Here is a 27342-nt window from a genome sequence, read left to right on the forward strand (position 1 = left end):
AGATCGATATCCAAGTCTTCACTGTCTAGTAGCTTCTGTTACTTGATTTGGATCCTTCTCTGAAAAGGGGACCCATTAAAATGGGTGAGCTAAACTTGGCCAGTAAGAAAATCATAATTTCATTACAGTTGGATCAATAGACATTTAATATAAGTATAGAAAGATCAAACCTGTATTAAAAATATAATATGTACTGTTAATAACCAATATATTTTTTCTATATAATTCTGGGATAGTGATAATGACTACATTATTGTGATAACTCATTACCATCAACCAGGACTTTAATGTCCTGCGTTGACTCATTAACCATCAATGAGGATTTGGTGGTCCTGCATTGACTCAATAGCCATCAATCAAGATTTAGGGTCATGCATTGACTCGCTAACCATCAGCTGGACATGACTGTCATGCGTTGACTCATTACCGGTATAAGCACTCGAGGCATTAATAACTATTATCAAATAAATAAGTACATAAACCTATCCAGAGTAATAAAATCATTCTTGTATTATTCACATAATCAAATCCATACATGTGTATCAGTCTTTCACAAAACATTTAACATAGGCTTAACAAAAATACTTTATCAACTAGTTTTGCAAATCATTTTATAAATCACATTATCAAGTCATTGCTGTCAAACGTTTTATCAAATCCTTTTATAAAACATTTTATCTAAACATTTCTATGTCAAATTGATCCATAAGTTTAGAAACACATTTTAATAAAACCATTTTATCAACATAATCACATTTTTGTAAAATAAACTGTAATAAGGTATGATTTCTTACCTAATCCCCAATATCTAGTTATTTCCACTCTTACGCTCTACCAAATATCCTTTGCTATTTTCAAATAGGCCTTTGACACTTTCTTCCTTCAATTATCAAATTAAACTCAAATAAGTCTTTATATTTCCACCTACTAATAATCCATATTATTTTACTTCCTTAAATCCAACAATCTTTTTCATTCTCTTCCAATAAACATTCAAATTTATACATAAACCCTAAATACCTTTTCTCATCTTCAAGTTTATCCAAAACCAAATAATCTATATTCCTTCATTCTCTGTTTTCTCTTCCTCCTTCCTAAACAATAAACAACCTTAAATTATTCAACCATATCAAACAAATCAACTTTATTATTTCTACCAGCAAACTCTATTTCATTTATAACCCTAATTCATTCATGACATTATCAAATACCCTTTACTTACCTTTAAATAAAATGAAATGTTGATGATGAAGATGATCTGTTGACGGTGATAATGATGGGTCTTCTGAGCAGATGAAGAAGAATCAGTTGCTGAACTAATGCAGATCTGCTGAAGATGAGAATGCTGATCTGATGAGTTGAACTGATGAAGAGGATCGACTGAAGATAAGGTAAGGAAACTTGGTTGCTGGGTTTCTGAAATAAGGAAGACAGAGAGAGATGGACTGCTGATCAATACATCCCCTTTATAATTAATATAGATGCCACCTACGTGGCCCATTTTCAACCACTTCCTTTTTTTTTCTTTTTTGAATTAAAACTTAACTTTACAATTTATTTCCTTAAAAGAAGTTTGGTCCCCAAACTTGATTCAGCTTTCAAAGAGTGAAGGATACTTACTTTTCATATCATCTTCAAGTTCCCATGTTGCTTCCCTCTTAGAATGATTACTCCACTAAACTTTAACATACTTAATAGTTTGTCGACGTAGAATCTGTTCTTTTCTATCAATAATTCGAAGTGGGATCTCTTCATATGCTAAGTTCTTCCCAAGTTCTAGTGGAATGGATTCTATTATATGATCGTTGGAAGGAACATATTTTCTTAACATGGACACATGAAAGACATTATGCACTTCCGATAAATGTGGAGGTAATGCAATTTCATAAGCCACGCTGCCAACTTTCTTTAACACTTCAAACTGTCCCACGAACCTGGGACTCAGTTTTCCACGCTTTCTAAATTGCATAACACCTCTCATCGGAGACACCTTTAGGAATACATGATCCCCCACATTAAACTCTAAAGTTCTTCTTCGATTGTCAGCATAACTCTTATGTCTGCTCTGTGCAATGATTAAATTCTCTCTGAGTTTTTGGATCTTGTCTGTCGTTTCTTGCACAATCTCTGGTCCCATTAGTCTTCTTTCACCTATTTCATCCCAACACAAAGGTGAACGACATTTGCGACCGTATAATGCTTCATAAGGAGCCATTTGAATACTTGCTTGATAGCTATTATTGTAAGCAAATTCTATCAAAGGCAAGTGATCATCCCATGATCCACCTAAGTCAATAATACAGGCTCGAAGCATATTCTCCATAATTTGATTGACTCTTTCTGTTTGCCCATCAGTTTGAGGATGCAATGCAGTACTAAAGTTCAGCTTAGTTCCCAAACATCGATGCAAACTCTTCTAGAAATGTGATACAAATCTACTATCTCTATCCGAGAAAATAGTAACCGGTATCCCATGCAACCACAATATTTCTTTGACATACAGTTGTGCTAAATTGTCCATCGAGAATCTGGTTTGAATTGCTAGAAAGTGAGCAGATTTTATCAACCTATCAACAATTACCCATACAACTGAATTATTCTTCTTTGTTCTCGGCATTCTGAATACAAAGTCCATGGAGATATCTTCCCATTTTCACTGCGGAATGGGTAAAGGGTGTAGTAAGCCTGCTGGTCGTTGATGTTCTGCTTTCACTTGTTGACATGTCAAACATTCCAAGACATATTGAGCAATTTCTCTCTTCATGTTGTTCCACCAATAATGCTCCTTTAAGTCTCGATACATCTTGGTACTATCGGGATGAACAGTGCATCTAGAGTAATGCGCTTCCTCTAATAACTCTTTCTTTAAAACATCATTTTGAGGAACACATAATCGGTTGTGAAAACACAAAACTCCATCTTTATCAAGCTGAAATCCCTTCGCAGCCTCAGATTCCATATCTCCTTTGATTTTAATCATTTGAGAAACATTTGTTGAGAGCTTTTAACCTTCTCAATTAACATAGGACGAATCACAATATTTGAAATTAAACTTGGCTTTTCTCTTGATAGCTGCCTACTCAAAGCATCAGCTACGACATTAGCTTTTCCGGGATGGTAACTTATCTTCAAATTATAATCTTGAATTAGATTCAGCCACCTCTTCTGTCGCATATTTAATTCACTTTGCGTGAAGATATACTTCAAACTCTTGTGATCGGTATAAATCTCGACTTTTGGACCATACAATAAATATCGTCAAATCTTCAATACAAATACTATCGCTACTAATTCCAGATCATGAGTAGGATAATTACGTTCATGTGGTTTTAACTGTCGAGATGCATAAGCAATGACATGCTTGTTTTGCATTAAACACACATCCCAAACCTTTATTTGAAGCATCACAATACACAGAAAAATTTTCACTTTCAGAAGGTATGGCTAGAATAGGAGCCGTAGTCAATCGTCTTTTGAGTTCTTGAAAACTCCATTCAAATTATGTTGACCATTCAAATTTTACGCCTTTTTGTGTCAAGCGAGTAAGTGGCGATGCTATTTGAGAAAACCCTTTAACAAATCTCCTGTAGTAACCTACCAAACCCAAGAAACTACGTATCTCTGAAACAGTGGATGGTCTATGCCATTCAGATACCGCTTCCACCTTTTTAGGATCAACACATATTCCATCCTTAGATATAATGTGTCCTAGAAATGCGATACTATTCAACTAGAACTCACACTTTGAGAATTTAACATACAACTAATTTTCTCTCAAAGTTTGGAGTACTATTATGAGATGTTTTTCGTGCTCTTCTTCAGATTTAGAATACACCAATATGTCTTCAATAAAGATTATCACGAATTCATCTAGAAATGGTTTGAATACTCTATTCATAAGATTCATAAAAGCAGCTGGAACATTTGTCAAACCAAAAAGCATTACCACCTACTCATAATGTTCATATCTTGTTCGAAATGCTGTCTTGGCAATATCAGCCAGTTTAATCTTTAACTAATGATAACCTGATCGGAGATCAACCTTGCTAAAAACTTGTGCTCCTTTCAACTGATCAAACAAGTCATCAATTCTCAGTAACGAATATCTGTTCTTAATAGTTACCTTATTAAGCCCTCGGTAATCAATGCAAAGCCTCATTATCCGATCCTTCTTTTTCACGAAAAGAACGGGAGCTCCCCATGGAGAAACACTTGGCCTGATGTACCTCTTTTGCAATAGTTCTTCCAATTGATCTCATAATTCTTTCAATTCTGCTGGAGCCATACGATACAGATTCTTCGTTATTGGAGCTGTTTAAGGCACTACATCAATTGCAAATTCTACCTCTCTATCAGGAGGTAAACCTTACAATTCATCTGGAAACACATCTAGATATTCATTTATGATCGAACAGTTTCTAAAGATTTCTCATTCTTTTCGGTACCCCATAACACCACCATATAACATTCACAACCCTTTCTAATCATGCGTTTTGCTTCTAAACAACATATCATCTTTGGAGGAATAACAATTTTACTTTCCATAAAAGAGAATATAGGCTGCTTGGGAATTTGAAATATTATCCTCTTTTCATGACAATCAACTGTAGCAAAGTTGTGAGCTAACCAATCCATCCCCAAAATGATATCGAAACTATGCATATCTAGTACCGTAAGATCTACTAGTAACAATTTATCTCCTATATGTACTTCTCGAGACTTACAAATTAGGTTTGCAATTATTTTGTCACCCAATGGTATTTCTGCACTTATACTCACGTCTCGAGGTTTAGTATTCCAATTATGCTTTTTGATAAAGGTTTGAGAAATAAAAGAATCGGTAGCACCAGAATCAAATAACGCTAAAGCATAAGCGGAAGAAACGTAAAGAGTACCTGAGACCACAGCGTTAGACGCACGCGCTTGCTCGACATTCATTGTAGAAAACACTCTAGCTTGGCCTCCTGATGTCTGTCCCATTTTCTGATTTTTATTGGGAAAGGGTTTTCGATTCATGGAATTTCCTGTCTCGCGCGCATTATGCTGAGTGAATGTCTTTCTAAAGCGTGTACAATTTGCTCTCAAGTGACCATGTTGCCCACATAAAACACATGCTCTAGATAGCCAGCGACAATCTTCCATGCGATGGTTTCCAGAACAATACGAACACTGCACAGACGACGATGAATTATGTGAATGCACATTTCTAGTGACTTGAGTCGTACTGCTCGCAAAAAAAGGCTTTCTATTTCGGAATGAGTTTCGATTTCCTTCATTGGCACTTTGATGACTTCTTTTCTTCGAGCTCGCCTCATCAATCCTTCTCGTAATACCCAACTCCCTTTCAATCAATCGTGTCTTATCAACCACCTAAATGAAAGTGTTAAGCTTAAAAGGAACCACAACTTGCCTAATGTGGGGACTCAAACCCATTTCAAACTTTCTCGCCTTCGTAATCTCTCTTCCCATCCATGATTGAGCAAACTTTGCTAAGTCTACAAACCGAGCTTGGTATTCAGTAATAGTCATATTTCCCTGTTTCAGATTTATGAATTCCATCTCTTTCTCTGGCCTCAAACTCTTGGGAAAATAGGTGTTGTAAAAATCTTTCTTAAATGTATCACATGAGAGTGTACTTGTATCGCGCTCGTAAGTTTGCTTCTTCAACTCCCACCAGTCACTTGCATTTCCTTGTAACTGAAATATTGTAAATTGTACCTTTTCTGCATCGTCACATTTGAGTACATCGAATAACTTCTCCAAATCTTTTATCCACTTTTCAGCTTTTAGCGGATCGATGCTACCATCAAAGTATGGTGGAGCCAATTTCTTGAATTCAACAAACTTATTTGTCGGTGCATGCTGTTGAGCTATTCCTAACATAGCTCTAACGATATCCTCAACTGTTACCGCTCTGGAGGTCTCCCCTTCCTCTTGACTTACAAGTCCATTTGGTTCATTGGTATCACGTCTTCTCCTTGTACGTCGTGCAAAACCGGCAAGAACTTCATCATCCATTCCTACATCATTAATACCATTGTTAAACCTTATGCTCTGATACCACTAAAATTGTAACGCGAACCGAGTCGTGAACAGCCGCCGCATGTCATCTCCTTGAAATACACTTAAATATAACATTCAAGGCTAACATAATTCTTTACTAACTTTCTTAATCAAAATATCACCCTTCTTTCATTAACCAAAAATCCTTTCAGCTACAATATGTTATTGCCACCTCATCAAAAGTCCAATAATACAAGGTGACAATGCTACCATCTTAAGGTTTACAAAATACATCGTTCTAAATCTCCCTTAATACACTACTCTAAGGAGAGGGCTAACTTTTTTTTACCAAAAGTAGATCGATATCCAAGTCTTCACTGTCCAGTAGCTTCTGTTACTTGATTTGGATCCTTCTTTGAAAAGGGGAACCATTAAAATGGGTGAGCTAAACTTGCCCAGTAAGAAAATCATAATCTCATTACAGTTGGATCAATAGACATTTAATATAAGTATAGAAAGATCAAACCTGTATTAAAAATATAATACGTACTGTTAATAACCAATATACTTTTTCTATATAACTCTGGGATAGTGATAATGACTACATTATTGTGATAACTCATTACCATCAACGAGGACTTTAATGTCCTGCGTTGACTCATTAACCATCAATGAGGATTTGGGGGTCCTGCATTGACTCATTAGCCATCAATCAAGATTTGGGGGTCCTGCATTGACTCATTAACCTTCAACCGGACGTGACTGTCACGTGTTAACTCATTACCGATATAAGCATTCGAGGCATTAATAACCATTATCAAATAAATAAGTACAGAATCCTATCCAGAGTAATAAAATCATTCTTGTATTATTCACATAATCAAATCCATACATGTGTATTAGTCTTTCACAAAGCATTTAGCATAGGCTTATCAAAAATACTTTATCAATTAGTTTTGCAAATCATTTTATAAATCACATTATCAAGTCACTGTTGTCAAACGTTTTATCAAATCCTTTTATCAAACATTTTATCAAAACATTTCCATGTCAACTTGATCCATAAGTTTAGAAACACATTTTAATAAAACCATTTTATCAACATAATCACATTTTAGTAAAATAAACTGTAATAAGGTATGATTTTTTACCTAACCCCCAATATCTAGTTATTTCCACTCTTACGCTCTACCAAATATCCTTTGCTATTTTCAAATAGGCCTTTGACACTTTCTTCCTTCAATTATCAAATTAAACTCAAATCAGTGTTTATATTTCCACCTACTAATAATTCATATCAATTACTTCCTTAAATCCAACAATACTTTTCATTCTCTTCCAATAAACATTCAAATTTATACATAAATCCTAAATACCTTTTTTCATCTTCAGGTTTATTCAAAACCAAATAATCCATATTCCTTCATTCTCTGTTTTCTCTTCCTCCTTCTAAACAATAAACAACCTTAAATCATTCAACCATATCAAACAAATCAACTTCATTATTTCTACCAACAAACTCCATTTCATTTATAACCCTAATTCATCCATAACATTATCAAATACCCTTTACTTACCTTTAAATCAAATGAAATGTTGATGATGAAGATAATCGGTTGACAATGATAATGATGGGTCTTCTGAGCAGATGAAGAAGAATCGGTTGCTGAACTAATGAAGATTTGCTGATGATGAGGATGCTGATCTGATGAGTTGAACTGATGAAGAGGATCGGCTGAAGATAAGGTAAGAAAACTTGGTTGCTGGGTTTCTGAAATAAGGAAGACAGAGAGAGATGGACTGCGGATCAATACTTCCCTTTTATAATTAATATACATGCCATCTACGTGGCCCATTTTCAACAATTCTTTTTTTTTAAATTAAAACTTCACTTTACACTCTTTAAAGCTTGTCAATCCTCGAATGATCATCCAAGTTCTTCATCCTCCTCTCCTCTTGAATAGCCTCACTCTAATACCACTTATTTGGATACTAGGAGATGAAGTATCCCTATGCAAGAAGAACAATAACACCGAATAATTACGGAAATTAAATAAAACAATTAAATAATGCAAACACAAGATTTATAGTGGTTCGACAAACTAGGTCTACATCTACTTTCGAATCACAAATAACTCTCAACTTTATTATCAAGAATATTACAGAAGTATTACAACGATTCTCTCATAATGAAATCTCACATACAACTCACAAGAAAATAATGCGCTTAAGACAAAAGCTTGATTTTCTAAAGTGTTCGACTACACCTTTAAATAAACTTAAACAGGTCAATATTAATATCTTGTCCAAAACTTTCAAATAGCTTCCAAAATATTTTTATCATATTTTCTAATTATATTTCTATAACAAAATATATCTTTTCCTTTTGAGTTAATATTCTTTTAAAATATCAAGATTATATACCAAGAAGTATAGTTTTCTTTTGTTGAATATACCCTTTCCTTGTTTATGATAAATTTAAGATAGGGTATATGTAGTGAAATTAAACACATGCGGTTATGGTGAGATTCTTTTAAATTAAAAACATGTAAAATGTCATGTTTCTAAAAGGTAAGTCAAGAATTTCAGAGTAGAGACCGCTCATTGAACGGATGTGTGGGGCATAACATGGAGACCCTTCTCCACAGCAACAAAACATTAACATTGAACCCAATTTTTAAAAAAAATTTTTGTTTCCCTAATTTCTAAAAGTAGAAAAATTAGGTAAAACTCTCAAAAAAAAAAAAAAATTAATTAATTAATAGGTAGTTTAATTTTTTATATTTTATATTATATTAAAAATATATGGTAATTTTATATTTTAATTAAATCAATAAAAAAATGATCTATTATTATGATCATTGTATATAAATTAGTGAGAAAAAAAAGACAAAACATAAGTTGAACTGTTTGCTCAAGCGTACGGGGGAAGTTTGATGGCGGGAAGTCATCATAGAAGCGGCACCAGTTAACACCATCGCTACTACCCTACCGCAAATTTGGCTTAATTTATCTTTCTCTAGTTGGAGAGTAAGTTCGAAAATGGCTGATTCTCAGTCTGTTTCGGACGTTTTCAGTCTTCGAATCGTCTCGATTGATTATTACATGGCCCCTCCAATGCACAATCTCGACGTCAGTTACAGCAGTTTTCAAGGTACCACTCATGCTTGGAATGATTTTATCGGAAATTCATTAGTTTTTTGTCTGTTCAAAGATAGGTTCTTGATCTATATCCTCATTATTCTTTAGGTGGGAAAGTGAACGAGGTTCCTGTAATACGGATTTACGGGCCAACCCCGGCCGGGCAGAAGGCTTGCTTGCACATTCATGGGGTATGATCAATTTGTTCTCTGAATTGTATATGAAATTGGTTATAGATGACCTAAATTTTTGGTCTTTCAACCACATTTGACTTATTTGTAGTAATACGCAAATACCAGAATGTAATTTTTGTTTTAATGGTGATTATGAGTGGTAAGTAAGTTGTGCAAATAATTTGTGTGTTGTGACTTAGGGCAACATTTATGCATCCACACCGCCTGAAGATAAAGGATCAGGGTCTACTATTTAGGAGTTGATATTAGTAGTATACCTTCTAGAAAAAAAAGTAACTCTAAGAAGAGGAAGTGAAGATTGTCATGTTTCTATTATGTTTCTTTTAAGGGGCAATTCAACATTTTAGGACTGACTTGTCTAAACTTAGAGTTTCTTTAGTTTAAAGTTCTTTGAATTCACTTTATTTCTTTTCTGTGCAGGCTTTACCTTATTTATATGTCCCGTATGCAGAACTTCAATCAGTCCACCAAGAAGGTACATAAAATGTTTGGAATAGATAGTTGCTGCTTCTGTTCTAAAATGTTTTTGAACCTCTTTTGTATGTGTGTTTGAATTTAGTTGATTCTAGGCATTACATTTGAGCTTTGACCTTTGATCGAAGTTGACAATCCTCTTCCAAAGTTCAAAGAACACATGGAGCTTCGTAAATCCTTTCCTACTGAAATTTTATAGAACATCTAGATGTTAAATGCATACACATCTTATAAATGTCAACTTAATGAAGTTGTTTTAAGATTAGACCTTGGCTCATGAGTCTCCATAAGTCTAATCTCATGATGCTTAAGGTACAATTTAGTAATTAGTATGTACTGAAGATGAAAGTTTAGGTTCCTCTTATAATTGAGCAACAGTTACGTCCTGCACTAGTAAAAAACAAGTCCTTTTAATTCTTAGTTCACCTGTAACACTACATTTGTCATAAATGATAATGTTCCCATTCTACTCTATGTTGGTTGTACTTAGTTTTCTGTCTGATAAATGACTCAGGTGATTCATGCTCCCAATTAATATCTCATTTTCTAGAGAAGGCATTGAAGGTATATTTGGAAAAATAATATTCAATATACATTACTTGTGATATTCAAGCATTATTTAAATCGATGATGGTGCTGTTATATTTTTCCACTCGACTTCACAGCTTAAAGGCAATGCTGGTTCAAAACGACAACATGTGCATGATTGCAGTCTTGTCCGAGGGAAGAAGTTTTATGGTTATCATCCATCAGAAGATCTTTTTGCAAAGATATACCTGTATCCTAGATGTGATTTCTTCTTCATGTGCATATACTCAGTGTGTGGTGTACTTCACTGCACATAGTTTTCCCTAGATTTCTATTCCTTTTTGGCTTATCGTCATCTCTATAACTCTTCATTGATTATGTTCTAAGTTGTTTCTATCATCGCGAGTAGCATGATCCATTGAATATTCAGGATGTTTCACCACAAATTCATATATAAGTAACGAGTGAGCAATGGAGAAGAATATGATGCATTGTCTCCATATACCTCTCGCAAATGCAACATTGGGTCTGTATTGAAGGTTGGTGGACTAGTCTGTTATGAAGGACTACTATGATTGCTCTTAGTAGTCAGAAAAATCTGATACAAAAGGCAGACTAGGCTGCCATAGGGTTTTATACCTAGCATTGAAGGACCAGAATTATGTGCCAACCAACGACTAAGATAAAAAAAGGGGATTATGAGTCTACAAATGCAAGTTGCGTGAAGGAATAGGAGCAAATAAAAGGCAGAGAGGTGGCAACTTGAGTTGTTCTAAATAAATAATAAGCAAATAATTAGTATTGTAGTTATTTGTAAATTATAAAATGGTTAATAGTAGTTAAAAGTAGTTAGGTTAGTAGTTTAGTTTCTTGGCTAACCTATGTAAATATATATAAAGGGTTTACGACTGTGAGATCTCAAGTATGATTCTTATTGAAAGCACTTGGATTGAAGTTGGGGTCATGTGTTATTGTGCTAGCCTCTCGGGGGAATTATTTGTGGTGCACACATTGACTCGGATTTCCTGGTGCACACGTTGACTCAGATAGCCATGTCATAAAAAAAGAAGTTAAACATAGTTGTTTAATTCCGAATTTAAGTTCCTAGGATGTATATTGGATATAAGGAGTTGGTTAACTCATCTATTGGATTCTTCATCTTTTTCTAAATCAACCAAACCTAGTTTGTGACTTATTAATTGCTTGAGGTATTTCTTGGGTGGGAATGTTTGGCATCTTGGTCCCGAACTTGCGGGTAGGCTTCCTAGTACTCTTGTACTTTACGTCAGGAAGGGTAAGTTTCATGGTCCTCTATTGTATCTAACACCAGGAAGGGTGTGCTCCTGCGATAGAATTGGTAAGGATCATTTGTTGCATTTTATTTGCTTCTAGCTTCTTTTATTTGTAAGGTTGCTGACCATTTCTTTTCACTTATATGCAAGCTAAACAACCTTTAAGTGCATTTGCTGATTCAGTCTATGGTAGACACCCCAATTATTTTCAAGTATGTTGATGAGTGTACCTTTTTGACATGGATCATATTTCTTATTGTAATTATAGATTTTTAAATGGCTTGATCTGACTTGGTGATGGTATCAGCTATTTTCTAACATGTTGTCAATACACATACCATAGCCTTAACAGTTCTTAAGCTATTATCCACAAGATGTCTCACGTGCAGCTAATCTCCTCTTGGTAAGTAACATTTTGCCTATCCAGTTATAAATAGTTTTGTAGGATCATTATATTAATTACCTCTGTGTCATGTCTGTCATAGCTGTATAAGGATTAGTTTCCATATTCACTTACTTTTTCTGTTCTTACATTTTTTTTCATGCTTAAAACATGTCCAAAAGGATAGTTGATATTTGATTTTTGGCTATAATTGTGGAGTACTTGATTAAAAATGCTGTCACTACCATGGTTCAAAGCTTGAAACAGACGAGTCGTTATCCTAAAGATTCACTATTTGCTTTTTCCCCTTTTCTTTCTATACATGAATTGGTTATCCCGAAGTTATCACTTTAGTGGTTATTTTCTTTTGTGAAGGTATACAATTACCCTTTTTGTTTTATCTTTGGTATTATCATTGTGAATTGACAGACTATCTTGCAGGCGGGTGTAGAGCAAGATAGAAGCTTACAGCCTCATGAATCTCACATTCCCTATCTTCTCCAATTCATGGTAAATAGCTTTGTCTTTGGAGTAGTTTGATTGACTTATTTAGTCTTCACTTTGAAAATGTCACTGTTGGTTTATTTTTACTTCAACTATTTATGTGATGTACTCGCATCTTGTAGTACACGCGATTATCTTATTTGATACATTTTATGGTCTTAACTTGTTGATTTTTTGCATTTTTCAGAAAAGCATCTAATATGGTGCTATTGAATTTGTTGTTTACTTTAGTGAATTTGCAGATCTCACTCATTTACCTTGACACTTTTACATCCCTACATAAGCTTTAGAGTCAGTGGGCAATAATTAAGAAGAACACTTCTGTCTAAATGCTCTTAAAATGAGTAGTATCTGGTTTTTGGTTTTTGCAACTTCAAGATTCTTAGAGTTTGTTATATCAGAAAAATTCGACGATCATATGGTTGATTGATTGCTTATTTCTATATTTTCTTTGTTTTTGTGGCTGGGAGATAACATGCTCATATGGTTGATTGACTGTTTCTTTCTATCTTTTTTATGTTTCGGTGGTTGAGAGATAACATGCAGATGTAAGTGCAAAGTTTCAACATCATGATTCCAGTTCATTGATTGTTCATTTGTGTACCTCTGTTTCGTTGTCCTACTTAATGTCTATCTATTGACTCTTTCCTTTTTTTCACAAATACGCTCTATTTACCATCCTCATGTTAGATTGACCACAACTTATATGGGATGGGGCATCTGCACGCTTCAAAAGTGATGTTCCGACATCCAGTACCCAATGCTTTCTCCAAAAGGGAGCCATCATATTCTTCTACTAGTCTTCAGGTTCCCCCTTTTCTGATGCTTACCCATTTTAGATCGATCTAGGAAAGACCATGACGCTTGCAAGTCAATTTTAACTGTACATATGCTGTAATTTTTCACTAGGTAGGTTCATGTAGCAATACATCTGTTAGTTCTCCTGTTTGGATATCATCAACGATCCCAGGTGGCTGGGTGTGGGACTCTCTCAGTCAACTCATCTCTTCATCCTCTCCAATGGTTAATTCAGTTAAACGTCAAAGTACCTGCGAACTTGAAGCAGACATTTTTATTGACGGTTTGTAGTTCTCCAAGAAAGCTACCATAATCATTTATAAGTTTGTGTTGTTGACGTGTTTCTCTTGGAATATTGCAGATATCCTCAACCAACAACTAAAAATTTACTCGTCTCTCTCACAAACCTCTTCAGATGTGAGGATGGTCCAATCACTAATACCAATTTGGGAGGTGAGTCTATAATTCCAATTATTTGTGTTGTAGTTAGTGTTTCATGTTTATTTTTTTGTTTCCTTAGGAGGAGTATGAGAGAACTGGAATCCAAGAGGAAGCATTGCCCCCTGATCCTGGGAAGCCACACCCTGAAGATGTTTTGAGGGTTTTTTCCCATGGGCTTGAGTTTGAACAAAAAGTTTTGGAGTTATGCAGCAAAAAAGAGAAGTCTCCATCTGCTCTTTCACTTGAGGTTGATGTAAAATACCAACAGTCAGTGAGTCCTTCAACCAATAAGGTAAATGAGTTAGGGCTTGGTGATAGTGTCATTGATGGTGAAGAAGCTTGGAAGAGTATTAGCTCAAAAAAGGACAGTCATATCAACCTGTCCCAACAGTTATTATGTGAGGCTAATGCTGCCAGTAGGATGCAAAATCCTGATATTGTTGGAAGTTCACATGTGAAGGTAAACCGATATGAACATGTTATATATTTTTCTTCAAGCATTAAATTCCATTAGAAAGGATGATATGAACATGTTAATTACTTCTATACCAGATTGGTTGTTCCTCTCATGTCTTGCTTTACTTGCTCAAGTCATTAAAAAAATGTTCATCGAACACTACCCTCTCCTTGTTGCAAATGCAATGTCAAGCTCGAGAGAGTTGGTACAGAAAAGTCATGGTTGATGAGCCAAAACTTTTTGTGATGCAATGGTATGGAAAAGAGCCTCTTCACAAGACCTATATATGATTGTCTATATGTTTGTCATTTTTGGATTGTGTCCGGGGAACCAGAACCCAAATAGTGAGCATACCTGAAAAGTCCCATTTGGAAACATTAACACAGATTTTGTTTTGTATCCGGATCCAGATGAAATCACTTATAAATATCAGATTATGTCTCTAACTAAGTTTAGTTTACAAACATAATCTCATGTCGATATGTTCTGGATCTAGAATTTTGTATCGAAGTGTTTCCAAATGGGGCCAATATTGATCAACTTTGCAACACTTTCCTGTTCATTTATAGAAGAAAAAGAAACTTTTATAAGACTATTAAATCTCAGGCTCGTTTGGAAAAAATCAACTCATGTAAGTTGTTAAGTTGCTGAATGTAAGGAAACTGTGCCAAACCTGTCAAATCTAGTTCAAGATCATAAGCTGATTAATAAGGATGATGTTGAGGTGGATGTTTTTTCTCTAAGCTCTTAGCTAATCTTGATCTAATCTTTGTTTTATAATGTGTTTGATTGTACCATGCTGAGATTAACTTAGTTGACCTCCAATAATGTTCCGTAACTTCCCAAAAATTCTAAACACTATTCATACTCTCTAGGTTGGGGATAGGGAGGCTTTGGGTCTTCTGCATTGGCTTGCAGTCTCTCAGGTTTCAGAAGATATAGATTCTGGTGATGAACTTGTTCGCGAGACAATTTTGAGTCCATTATTGCCTGCAACAACAATTGACAAGGTACTGGAGCAAGCAAATATGGATTTTGAGAGCCAGTCCCAACAAGAGTGTCAAGACATCCTTGATTCCATCGAGGCTCCAGCTAAATCAGATACTTTAAATGACAAATGTTTCTCCACTGATCATAATTCTGCATGTCAAATATCATTGAAGAACATGATTCCTCAAGTTGATGATTCTCGCAATGTTCCAAATTCAGTTGAGCAGTCTTATAATGTGGAAACACATCATGAATCTGAAATGTTGTTCCGGGGGAATGCACATCAGGGAAAAGGATCAAGTTCTACCCATAGAAGATCAAGGAAAAAGTCAAATTGGGGTTCTCTGCCCTTCTCATCAACACAGAAGATACATGGTGACAAGGCACCTATTGAAGCTGCTGAATGTAAGATTGCAAACTCTGAAAATGAGGAAGTGTATGAAAGCCCTCGTACTTGTAGTGATACTGTGGTAGACAGTTTGTGTCCTTTAACAAGCACAAGTGCACTTATTGGGTGCTCAACACGAGACTTAATGAGGCAAAAGCGGAGCCAACGATTTCAATGTTCGCGAGAGGTCCAACGGCTTAGAAAAGCTTCGCCAGAAAAGGGAAAAGATCCCTTTTCTTTTCCAAGAGACTTGGAAGCTCATCAACTACAAAATGATATGCTAGGTAAGAGGCCTCTTGCATCTGTCGACTCCAAACCTTCACTTAGTAGGGATGTGGAGGCATCTCTTCATATGAACAAAAGCATTGAAGATCTAAAGATGCACTTGTCTGGAGAAACTTGTCATAGCAGACCTGATTATTTTGAAGACCTGCAATGCTGTAAACAATCTCTTACGTGCAATGATGGCCTTTTACAAGAAAATGCATCTAAAGAAAGTACTAATTTTCCTTCTGAAATATTTGAGAATGTGGTTGGGACAGTAGACAAGGCAGAATTCAATATGATACTGGAAGGTGGTAAATCACCAGAAAATGACAAGACTGCTAGCCAATGTTGTGCTGTTTCTGTGGACTGTTGCAAAGACAAGGGTATAATAGGTCGACAAGATGCAAATCGTAAGACTTTAGATTCTCCTGTTTTGTCACATCTTATTAACACAGGACCCAACGAAGTTGAGCTCAGTCCCATGACCTTTCACAGAAAACCTCCATTAATGTTGGAGACACTGGAGTGTACTGCACCAATCGGAGAAACATATCCCTTTCTCAATGCGGCCCAAAACGATTCTGTTGACGATCCTGATAATTGTCAAGGGAGATCAGGTTTATCATTTATTTCAATGGAAACTCTGCATGTGTTACCTTGATGGAAAGTGTTCTGTTATGTGTTCATATAATAACTTCTGCCAATGTCATATTCTGTTTGGGGCTTGTTTCATATGTGGGTATTTCGAAGTAATGATTAAAAAACAAATTTAATGAAAAAGTGGATTATTTGGGTCAATTTAGTAAATCCTTAATATTAATATTTAAAATGTTAAAAAGAATAAAATAAGGGTTTTTGGTATTTAAATAGAATCATTTGATTGAAGAAGTGATTGATGATAGGATGTTGGTTAATCCAAAATAATCCAACATCAAACCAGGATTTGGTTCCATTTCTTTGTCACAGCTTCAAGAATCACTATTAGAAATTTAAGTAGGATACTTCAAACGTAAGTATATGCCAAATTGTCTACCCAATCACACTTTTTAAATGAAAATTGCCTTTATTTGTTAACTGTTATTATCTTCTGAAATGTACTCCTTTTATCGAATTTATGTATTTCATTTAATCCACGTATAGTTTTATCACATCATATTCTTTTCATTGTTTTGACCAAAAATAGTGTAATGTTAAATATGTGAATGCCAACATAAAGCTGAAAATAACTAGGTAAATAGAATAAAGAAACTGAAGTCATTGTCGATCATGACAAAAATGGGATTAAGGAAAAAATTAAGACACAAAATGTGTTTAAGGGATAGTATTTTAATGCCCATGCCTTTTCTTCATTGTATAGTCTGGACATTTTCTTGTGGATCATGGTTGAATTGCAATCTTCAATCTTGATTCTTGACCTTCTGTTTAAAGCTTTCCAAAAGTCTATTGAGTTTCGTGGTATATCTCTTTAATGGTTGCAAGATAAGATAAAGAAGAAGGGATGACTAAGAGAATATTGGACAGATTTGGATTGATAATAGAAAAGATAAACACTACACCTCTATTAATGATAGTGAATAGGGGGGCCTTCCTATGATGGACCTGGCGTAACAGACTGATTACTGCCAGATCACTAACAAACTTATTACATAATCTAATTTCTTATCCTACTGGCCAGCTTGCCTTGAAGTGGTTATTGTAGTTTATAGGACTTTTATCCTCTACACCCTATCTCATAGGTTTTCTCGTACACCTCTTGGTTTACTCATGAGAAGACATTCCCCTTAACTTCTCTCATCTCTAAGAAAATTGGTCGCAAGAACAGTTGACGTTGGCACCATGTTGTGTCACCTCTGGTAAATGGTTGGCTTCACACACCTCTTGTGTTGGTTGGTAAGTGACCCTAATAAAAATGGGAAACAAGTGAGTAGGGAAGATGAGGCTTCCCATGTAGCATGCTCATCTAAAGTGTTATCCCATCGAATGAGAAATTCCATTAGGGTGTGTTTGGTAACCCTAGAATTGGCATTGGAATTGGGGGGTCCAATTCCAATTCTTAAGTTTGGTACACCATTTAGTATTAAGAATTGGAATTAGAATTCCAATGAAATTCAATCTAACGTAATTTTTCAGTTCTCAATCTCAATATTTTTAGCTCGGAATTGTAATTTCAATTTTTTTTATTATGTTTTTTCAAACAAAATAACTTTTATCATCTAAAACATGAATAAGGTTTTCAATCAATAATTTTTTTTTTGAATTTAAGATGTTAAAATATCAAACCGATAACTTTTTTCTTTTTTAATTTAGTAAGTTAACATTTTGAACTGATATATATATATATTTTTTTAATTTAAGAAGTTAACATGTTGAGCCGATATTTTGTTTTTGAATTTAGAAAGTTAAAATGTCCAACCGATATGTCAAATCAATATTTTAATAAAATATATAATGTATATTAAAATCATTTTTATTATATTCTTTTTTTCAAACATAGGAGTTGAAATTGGAATTGAATTACAATTCTATAGTTTTCTCAAACAAAGAAATTGAATTGGAATTAGAATTCCAATGTCAATTCCAATTCCACCATCCAAACATACCCTTAGAGTAGTTGAATTGACTTCATGAGATAACAAGAGGGCTCTTCCTAAGACATTTTGATTCATTTGTTTCAATGGCCACTACAGAGTTTTGGTGTAATTTGTGAAAAAGGTTGTAAGGTTGGTTAGGATTGTATGGGGAAGGTAACAAGGAAGCACCCTTATTAGCCTAGAATCTTGGAATTTTTAGGGATTGATATGTAGCCATACTCATTGCCTCCTCTATATCAACAGGTTTTAGGAGACGAACCATATTAGCAATAGGTTCAGCAATACCTCCTAAATAGCTATTAATCACGGAAGTTTTAGATGGAGAGAAAGAGAGATGATTTTGATATATTATTATGATAATAGATTATACCTATTTATACAAGTTTAGAGTTGATTTTCCTCGATTAGGATAAATCAGAATAATCTCTAATACCCCCCTACTCGATTATGAATAGGGTGTCTCTAAACCGGTAATGCTCGCACACCTCATTTTCCTCGTAAGTTGATTCCTCCTACTCGATTATGAATAGGGTGTCCCTTCTATATAGGACCTGACGTAGAGGTCACTAACATCTAACATAATCTAATTTCTTATCCTACAGGCCAGTTGGCCTTGAGTTGGTGATTGTCATTTCTAACGCTTTTTATTCTCTACACCCTAGCTCATAGGTCTTCTCGTACACCTCTTGGTTTTCTCATGGCAATCTCCCTTCACATATTGTCATTATTTTGATATTTTTACTACTATATGCACTTACCTACTCATTGGTATGATCTGGCAGCTCAGGGAAATGATCCTGATGAGTTGCTCCCATTTTTCATGCATGACTCCCTTGAGGAAAAAAGCATTGACGGGGAAGGTTTGGAGAATAGACCCTTAAATAATCATGTTGCCGTGGGTATCCCTACACATGTCCTAAATGATGGATCCTCCTTGTACATGTTGACACCCAAAGTTTCTCCACCTTCCACTTATAGAGTTATCCAATGGACACTCAAGGATGGCACAGGTACCATATTTAATTCCCTAAACGATAAATAATGTATCTAGAATTATTAAAAAACATTTGACTAGAATGTGTATATACAAACAAATACGCTGTCTATAACAAAAAGGGACTTGTTTTTCTTACTTATGTGGTAAAATCTCGTTCCATGCTCCTCTGACTGTCAGAATATTGCAGAATGTTCTTTGTCAAGTAAAAGGGATCTCATGTTGGAACCTTGTGCCATGGTCCTGGAGAAAATATTGAGGAATGACCTCAAGTCTGATATGGATCCTTCCAGAAATAAGGCAATAGAAGAACTGGAGACTCATGGTTGTGATGCTATGAGAGGTAAACAGAATGTTAGTTGTTCACAGGACATTTCTCAGATCTCTGGCCCAGATGAGAAGTCAAGGTCCACTCCTTTAAGTCAAACGGGTTTCAGGGATCCAGCAAGTCTTGGTGGTGGCCAGCAGCTGATGATATTAAGCATAGAGGTAAAGTCGTAATGCATGGCTACATCTCATAAATTCATGTAAAATATTATGTGGAATTGTATTTGATGTGTCTTACATTATTATAGTTTGTTTGTGAATGAATGAAAGAAAGATGTATCATAATTCCCAAAAAATAGAATGATGTATCAAATTAACTAATAAATTAATTTTTTTAAGATGGAGTGTCCCAATAAACTTTCTTTTGGTGCATTTTTCACTTTTTAGCTTATAATACTTCTATCGTCTTTCAATACTATTTACTTGTTTTCTGTCTTTACATTAATTATCCCTTGTAACAGTACATGTTTAAATTTAATTACATTCACTTGGTAGCTGCATTCACATGTATATCTGTTGATTGTCTTTGTTCTTAATTTTGAAATTTTAGATAAGGCTTACCTTGGTAGCTTTTGTTAGAATAGGTCCTAATTTTGTTTCCAATTGAAGAGAGAACAGTTCATATCTGTATATTGGAGTTCTGTTATCCTTCTTATGGTCAAAATGACCATTTTCAGGAGCTATAAAATCATGAAATAGTTGACATAATCCCCAAATGATTTCCTATGCCTTAATTGATAGATATGAAAATGCACTTTTATCAGCATAGAAACTTGAAGACTCTTCAAGACAAGTTATTCTAGTTTATAATAGTGGTTTTGGAAAATTGTCAGCATGAATTGCTTGTGTTTATCACCAAAATGAGATGATCTTCAATAATTATACAGATAACATAACATCATGGTTGGATATACCATTTCTCGTTTCAGGCATTTCATTCTAGTTTCCTTCTCCTGTAACCCCCAAGGATAGTAAAGTTTGCACAGAAGGTTGAAGGGACTAGGAACCAAATAAGTTCCCCAAGTATGCATTTTTAATTTAGATTATTTTATTCTCTTCTACATGGAAGAGGGGTTAATTGGAAACTTGATCATAGAATTCTTTTTTTTACAAAAGCTTCTTGTTTAAACAGATGTGATAAATCCTGCCATGTGCTAGTGTCTGATACTTCCTTTTTCAGATTCAAGCAGAATCCCGTGGAGATTTGCGACCAGATCCTCGATATGATGCAATTAATGTCGTAGTTCTTGTCTTCCAGGAAGATAATGATTCCATCATGGATGTTCATGTCCTCTTGCGAAGTGATACAAGAAACTGCTCAAGGTACAAATATTTGATGACCTCCAATAGTTTAGGCATGATTAGTTTTAGTTCAATGTGTCTCCTTGTTTCTTAGAGCTTTTGTTTGATCTTGGGTAAAAAAATATTTTTTCAAAAAATATTTTTTGACGTAAAAAGCGGTTGGAATATTTAGGTAAATTGACTAAAATATCCTTAGTAGTTAATAATTTAAATTTTTTTAAAATAATAAGGGTATTTTAGTTGATAATTTGATGGATTAAGTGATTGGTGATGAGAAATAATTCAAATAAACCACATCAAACAAGCCCTTAGTTTGTTGTATGCTATTATAGTAATGCACCTGCGTCAGCTCCTACAGGTCAACCTAAGAAGCTCTTTCTTTTTTTGGCAGTGCCGAATTTGTGGGATCCAAAAGAAGTTTTCATCAAGCATGTAGTCTTTCTTTTTTTGGAGAAAATATTTAATCATTTATTAATAAAACAACCAAATGACATCTTACACATAGTGAACAAGTCATACTCATGTCACAGAAAAAGGTAACTTTGTGAATGAAATTTCATTCACATTTGTTACACTAATCCTAAACACCAAACATTAAGATTGAAGCATTCCCACAATTCATAATGTTGTGAAACCGAAAAACACAAAAAATTATCATACTGTAACATCATACCTTTATCATAAAGGAAGAGACGACGCCTCAACTCATCATGGTAACACTCTAATTGACCAAATCAACATGAATACGACATACTCTCTAAATTGTCACCACAAACTTCTTCCAAATTGAACGCTTCTATTTTTGAATCTCTATGTTAACATTCTATCTGTTTCGATTCTCGATACCCCCATTGTTTGCACAAAAGCCAATTGTCATATGTATTTGGCTTTTTCTTCCAAGTTTCACTTTGAAAAATTACTTCTTTGTGAGTGTCTCTCCAAACTTCCTCATTTGTTATGAAATAATCACTAAAGCACCTGTTGTTTCATCTTTCTATATTTCATAGACACTTGTTGCAAAAACAGCTTTGTATAGGTTTGTCTTGAACTCTTCTTTCTCTGTTTTTGCAATTATCCAATCCTTGATTTATCTCCAATTTCTAGGGGCAAAATCTAGCATCATACAAAATTTATGTTTAGTCCAACTTTTTAATGAAAACTTGTATTCAAATACAAATGGTCAAGATTTTTATCTCCCTGTTTATAGATAGGACATCGAGCCTATGCTTGTGTTTAGGAAAAAGTATTTTCTGGTCACTTCTCACTAAAGGAGATCTTTTAATATATATTCTTAATTTCGTAAGACTAGCAAATGTTGTTGAACTAAAATAGTATTCTTGACCTGTTGAATCTTATGCATGACTAGACGACTTGCTATAGATCATCCTTGAGAAGCTTTTACTTGTATTGCATTTTTCCCAATAGAAGCTTTACTTCGTCTTTGAGTTTCCCCAATTTTTATCGCTTGTTAATCCTTATCCAATATCTTTTCCTGGTAGATTCCCTTGCTATCTTGCAACAACATTCATTAAGATTATTAACTTACCAAAAAGTAACATCATCCCATTTGGGTCTACTGCACATGATTTGACAAACAACAATTGTAGCTAGATTTATAAACCAAAGAATTGCAGTTCTTATGATACTGTTATGAGTGCATTACATGATGATAAGTGTTCAAAATATTGGTCCTTGGAAATAGTTATTATTTTTGGATCCATTTCTAGATAAAGAAACAAAAATAAATTTCTCAATATGTAAATTTAGTTTCCAAACGTTTTTGTATTGAAAATGGATCCAGATATTTAAACACAATAAATGTTTCCAAATGGGTCATGTTCTAGTGAAGAAGTCACTGCTTTAATTCTGTGGTCATATAATTGTTCAATGTAACAAGAATCTTGCTCATGTATATGGATAACAGTACTTTATTTGCTTACATTTTCTATCATTTGTATGAAACTAGTTCATTTCTTTCTTTTCTTGTTTGCAGAAATGCTAATGGAGTGTCTGGCTACAAAGTATCATGTTTTTCTGAAGAGAAGCACATATTCATTCATCTAATAAATATCATTAGATCCATGGATCCTGATCTTATAATGGGCTGGGATATCCAAGCAGGTTCCCTGGGTTTTCTTGCCGAAAGAGCCTTGCACCTCGGAATCACTTTCATCAATAATATATCTCGAACACCTTCTGAATTAAAAGAATCTTCCAATATCACAGAGACATCTGATTCTGCTCAAGATGGAGCCTTAGTCGGAGAGGACGAATGGGGTAGGACCCATGCAAGTGGTGTCCATGTTAGTGGTAGGGTTGTTCTTAATATCTGGCGGTTAATGCGTGGCGAACTAAAGCTAAATATGTACACTCTCGGATCCGTCGCTGAAGCTGTTCTAAGGCAAAAAGTTCCGTTTATTAGTTCTAACATCCTTACAAGTTGGTTCGCTAGCGGTCACGGGGAAGCGCAAGATCGGTGTATTCAGTTTGTTGCCGAGAGAGCCAAACTGAACCTAAAGATAATGGAACAACTTGATATGATAAACCGAACATCAGAACTTGCTCGTGTTTTCGGAATTGATTTCTTCTCGGTTCTCTCAAGAGGTTCACAGTATCGTGTCGAATCTATGATGCTGAGGCTTGCCCACACCCAAAATTATCTCGCCATTTCTCCTGGAAGCCAACAGGTTGCTTCTCAATCTGCAATGGAATGTTTACCTCTTGTAATGGAGCCCGAATCTGGATTTTATATCGATCCCGTTGTAGTTTTGGATTTTCAATCACTTTATCCGTCAATGATCATTGCCTACAACCTCTGCTTCTCTACTTGTTTCGGGAATGTAAATCCTTTAAAAGGAAGTACTCTTGGTGTTTCTTCGTACACACCGGATATGGATATGCTGTGGAAGTTAAAACGTGAACTGTTGGTTACACCAAACGGAGTTATGTATGCGCCTTCTAAAGTTCGTAGAGGGATACTTCCTCGCTTACTGGAAGAAATATTATCAACTAGAGTTTTGATGAAACAAGCAATGAAGAAACTGTCGCCTTCAGAGAAAGTTCTACACAGGGTATTCAATGCAAGACAGCTTGCTCTTAAGTTGATAGCTAATGTAACGTATGGATATACAGCTGCTGGATTTAGTGGTCGTATGCCTTGTGCGGAACTTGCTGATAGTATAGTTCAATGTGGCCGAAGAACACTGGAGTTTGCTATTTCTTTTGTGAATGCAAATGATAAGTGGAAGGCTAGAGTCATTTATGGTGACACTGACAGGTATAATTACTTTAACTATGACTTAAGTTGTTGAGACTTGAACTGAGGACTTAGTTTTGATTCTCACTGAAAGCACCTTGATTGAGGTGGTTTCAGGAAAAGAATAATAACAGCTAAAAGGTTGCAGTATGTGGCTATTTTTTATTTTCCGGGAACTGGAAACTGCAATTTTGCCACAATTGGAAAACCGCCATAGTCAAATTGACATGGATATTTTTTCGTTTGGTTTAAGATTGTTTTCCGGATTATGATTCAAATTTTTTTGGATCATGATCCATATTATAATGTAATTTTCTGTTTGATTTGGTATAAAAATCATGATCCAAATTATTGTTTAGATCATGATCTTAGATTATTTTCTAGATGATTATGATTTTTGAAAAATATAACAAATGTAGATTATTTTGGATCAGGATCATGATATACTAAGTAGGCTCATTATCATTTTCTGTTGATATGTGTACTTGTCAAACCAAGTTTTTGAATTTGAAAGTACTAAGTTTTATTTAGAAAGATCTCGAAGTTGACATTTTTAGATGATAGTTGCATTATTTCAAGAACTCCAGTAATGGCTCTAATTTTGCTCAACTCTCGATTTTTATCTTTTTTATCTTTTATGTTGTTACGTTGTCTTGTAAAATGTGAGGGTGAATGTTTTGCAGTATGTTTGTCCTCCTAAAAGGTCGCTCTGTTGAAGAAGCTTTCGAAATTGGAAACCAGATTGCATCTGCAGTTTCTGCATTGAATCCAAATCCAGTTACTTTGAAAATGGAGAAGGTATATCATCCATGCTTCCTCCTCACCAAGAAACGGTATGTTGGTTACAGTTATGAAAAACCTGGCCAAACCAAACCTTCATTTGATGCCAAAGGCATAGAAACAGTGCGAAGAGATACATGTGGGGCTGTAGCCAAGACAATGGAGCAGTCACTGAAACTATTTTTTGAACATCAAAATGTCAACAAGGTATTATCTCTTTAATACAAAAGAATAAAAAAATTAAAATAAGGTAGCTATGTTTTTTGCCAAGTTCCTTAAGGATTTTAAAGTTTAATAAAAATTAGCAAACAGCATTCTGTGATGAGGCAATTTGTTGGTTCTTTATGATCTCTTTAAGCCAATATTTTGGAAGTGTGAACCTTCAAAATGCCCAAGTTAAATTGCAACACATGATTCTCAAAATCAATTTGCATCATTCACTTCGCATTTTAAAGGATCCAGGGCGGAGGAATTTGCACCGGCTATGACTATTTTGATTTGATAGGAATCTAAAAACCTCTATTTTTTTAGTCTTTTTGGTACTAGTTTTGACAAATGAGAAAAAATAAAAATATACATTGGTTAAACGATTCATCTAAAATTTTGTTGTAGCATGACCTACAATTTTGGCAAAAATTCACTTTTCACTTTAAAAGGTTTCATCTACTTTAATCTTACAATAAAATCTCACTTTTCACTTTGTAATTATTTTCCCACTATGCTTTTTTCGGGGCTTCGCTTTATTTATTTTTCCCCTCGTGAGTTGTTTTCAAAAGAAGGGTGAAATGTTTTTAGCTTTGACAATTTTTAAGTGTCTGCTACTGGGATAAAATCCCATTTTACACTTTCCAAAAAAAGCGTAACCTTTTTTATTATTATTTCCTTTACTGTAAAATGATCTCACCCTCTTAAAAAAAGTGAATGATTTTACCATCTTAATTTATTCTTCTTAGGTGAGAGCATACTTGGAGCGACAATGGACCCGAATACTCTCCGGGAGGATTTCATTTCAAGATTTTATCTTTGCAAAAGAAGTTCGTTTAGGTACTTACAGTATGAGGGGGAATTCAACTTCACTTCCACCAGCAGCAATCGTAGCAACTAAAGCAATGAGAGCCGATCCAAGAGCCGAACCACGTTATGCTGAACGAATACCCTACGTTGTAGTCCATGGCGAACCTGGTTCACGTTTGATTGATATGGTGGTAGGTCCCATGGAACTTATGGCTATCGATTCCCCTTACAGGTTAAATGATGTATATTACATAACTAAACAAATCATCCCGGCTTTGCAAAGGGTATTCGGCCTTGTAGGAGCTGACTTACATCAATGGTTCTTGGCCATGCCTCGTCCAGAAAGGGAAGTCACCTCTAAACGAGTATTGTATGCTCAAAATTCACATCGCACTAGAATTGATTATTATTATCTGTCGAAACATTGTGTGTTGTGTGGTGGTTTGACTCAGTTGTCTTCTCAAAGACTTTGCGGTGATTGTTCGAAGAACAAAGTTGTTGTTGCCACAACTTTGGTTGGAAGAACTTCTAAATTGGAAAGAGAAGCACAACACCTTGCTGCGGTAAGTATGTAGTTTCCAAAATATTGAATGAAAATATTTATTCCAAAAGTAGGCAATTAGCATAATATATAGATGAAGTCATTGATATCAGTAAATAGAAAGGGTTTATTATGGTGTGTTTTATTTGGGAGTTGTGTTAGTTTTTTAAAACTTGGTCCCAAAAAATGGCTTATAATGGTGTGTTTGATTGACAGATATGTGAACATTGTGGAGGACAAGATTGGGTTCCTGGGAATGGAGTGAAATGCACTTCCTTAGCATGTTCGGTTTTTTATGAAAGGCGAAAAGTCAAGAAAGAACTAATAGCTTTGTCAACTGTCGCTATTGAAGCAGGTCTTTTTCCGTCTTGTAAATTTGAATGGTTTTAAGTTAGATGCATTTTTTTTTTTCATTTATGTTGTTGTGTTGTTCTGAATATATATTTGTATGTGAGTTAATGTTATTATCATTATAGCAAATCATTTGAATGGTTCTTGTAAAATTTTTGGGAAGGTTTGTAAGTTAATTTTTTCATTACATTCTTATTGATCATTTTTAAAGTGTTTTCTCTACAGAGTTGCCCATATCGGCATAATTTATATTTATTATTAATAAACATTTTCTTAAAATAAAAATTATTAACAAACTTAGAAAGAACTATATTTTAAATTTGAGAA

General features: G+C 34.7%; 2 protein-coding genes across 3 annotated transcripts; one reads left to right on the forward strand and one right to left on the reverse strand.

Annotated features, from left to right (window-relative positions):
- Window positions 1–4401: 4401 nt before the first annotated feature.
- On the reverse strand, window positions 4402–6018 carry LOC124940453. Its single transcript, XM_047480977.1, has 2 exons — window positions 5449–6018; window positions 4402–5370 (listed from the first exon to the last, which is right to left on the reverse strand). The coding sequence occupies exons 1-2, from the start codon at window positions 6016–6018 to the stop codon at window positions 4402–4404; spliced, it is 1539 nt and encodes a 512-aa protein (XP_047336933.1).
- A 2916-nt stretch (window positions 6019–8934) lies between these two features.
- LOC124919570 (DNA polymerase zeta catalytic subunit) lies at window positions 8935–27217 on the forward strand. Of its 2 annotated transcripts, XM_047459835.1 has the most exons (19): window positions 8935–9157; window positions 9253–9335; window positions 9759–9813; window positions 10327–10376; window positions 10478–10590; window positions 11993–12035; window positions 12456–12524; window positions 13209–13325; window positions 13428–13599; window positions 13678–13769; window positions 13837–14217; window positions 15090–16476; window positions 19233–19460; window positions 19635–19933; window positions 20952–21094; window positions 23067–24350; window positions 25013–25316; window positions 26063–26686; window positions 26881–27217. In XM_047459835.1, the coding sequence occupies exons 1-19, from the start codon at window positions 9046–9048 to the stop codon at window positions 27052–27054; spliced, it is 5730 nt and encodes a 1909-aa protein (XP_047315791.1). In that variant the 5' UTR covers window positions 8935–9045; the 3' UTR covers window positions 27055–27217. The 2 variants fall into 2 exon arrangements, with proteins under 2 accessions (XP_047315791.1, XP_047315790.1); XM_047459834.1 differs by lacking the exons at window positions 8935–9157; window positions 9253–9335; window positions 9759–9813; ... (2 more) ...; window positions 11993–12035; window positions 12456–12524 and having other exon boundaries at window positions 13016–13325; window positions 13432–13599.
- The last annotated feature ends 125 nt before the right edge of the window (window positions 27218–27342 follow it).

Source organism: Impatiens glandulifera, chromosome 1 (assembly GCF_907164915.1).
Source record: "Impatiens glandulifera chromosome 1, dImpGla2.1, whole genome shotgun sequence".
Lineage (NCBI taxonomy): Eukaryota > Viridiplantae > Streptophyta > Magnoliopsida > Ericales > Balsaminaceae > Impatiens > Impatiens glandulifera.

Bases quoted from the DNA above. Each gene is read 5' to 3' on its own strand.
- LOC124940453 (XM_047480977.1), bottom strand. From the start codon at position 6,018: ATGGATGATGAAGTTCTTGCCGGTTTTGCACGACGTACAAGGAGAAGA. The intron at 5,371-5,448 runs GCGAGAAAGTTT...ACTTTCATTTAG, and splicing joins TGGGAAGAGAGATTACGAAG to GTGGTTGATAAGACACGATT.
- LOC124919570 (XM_047459835.1), top strand. From the start codon at position 9,046: ATGGCTGATTCTCAGTCTGTTTCGGACGTTTTCAGTCTTCGAATCGTC. The intron at 13,770-13,836 runs GTGAGTCTATAA...TTGTTTCCTTAG, and splicing joins CACTAATACCAATTTGGGAG to GAGGAGTATGAGAGAACTGG. The intron at 24,351-25,012 runs GTATAATTACTT...AATGTTTTGCAG, and splicing joins ATTTATGGTGACACTGACAG to TATGTTTGTCCTCCTAAAAG.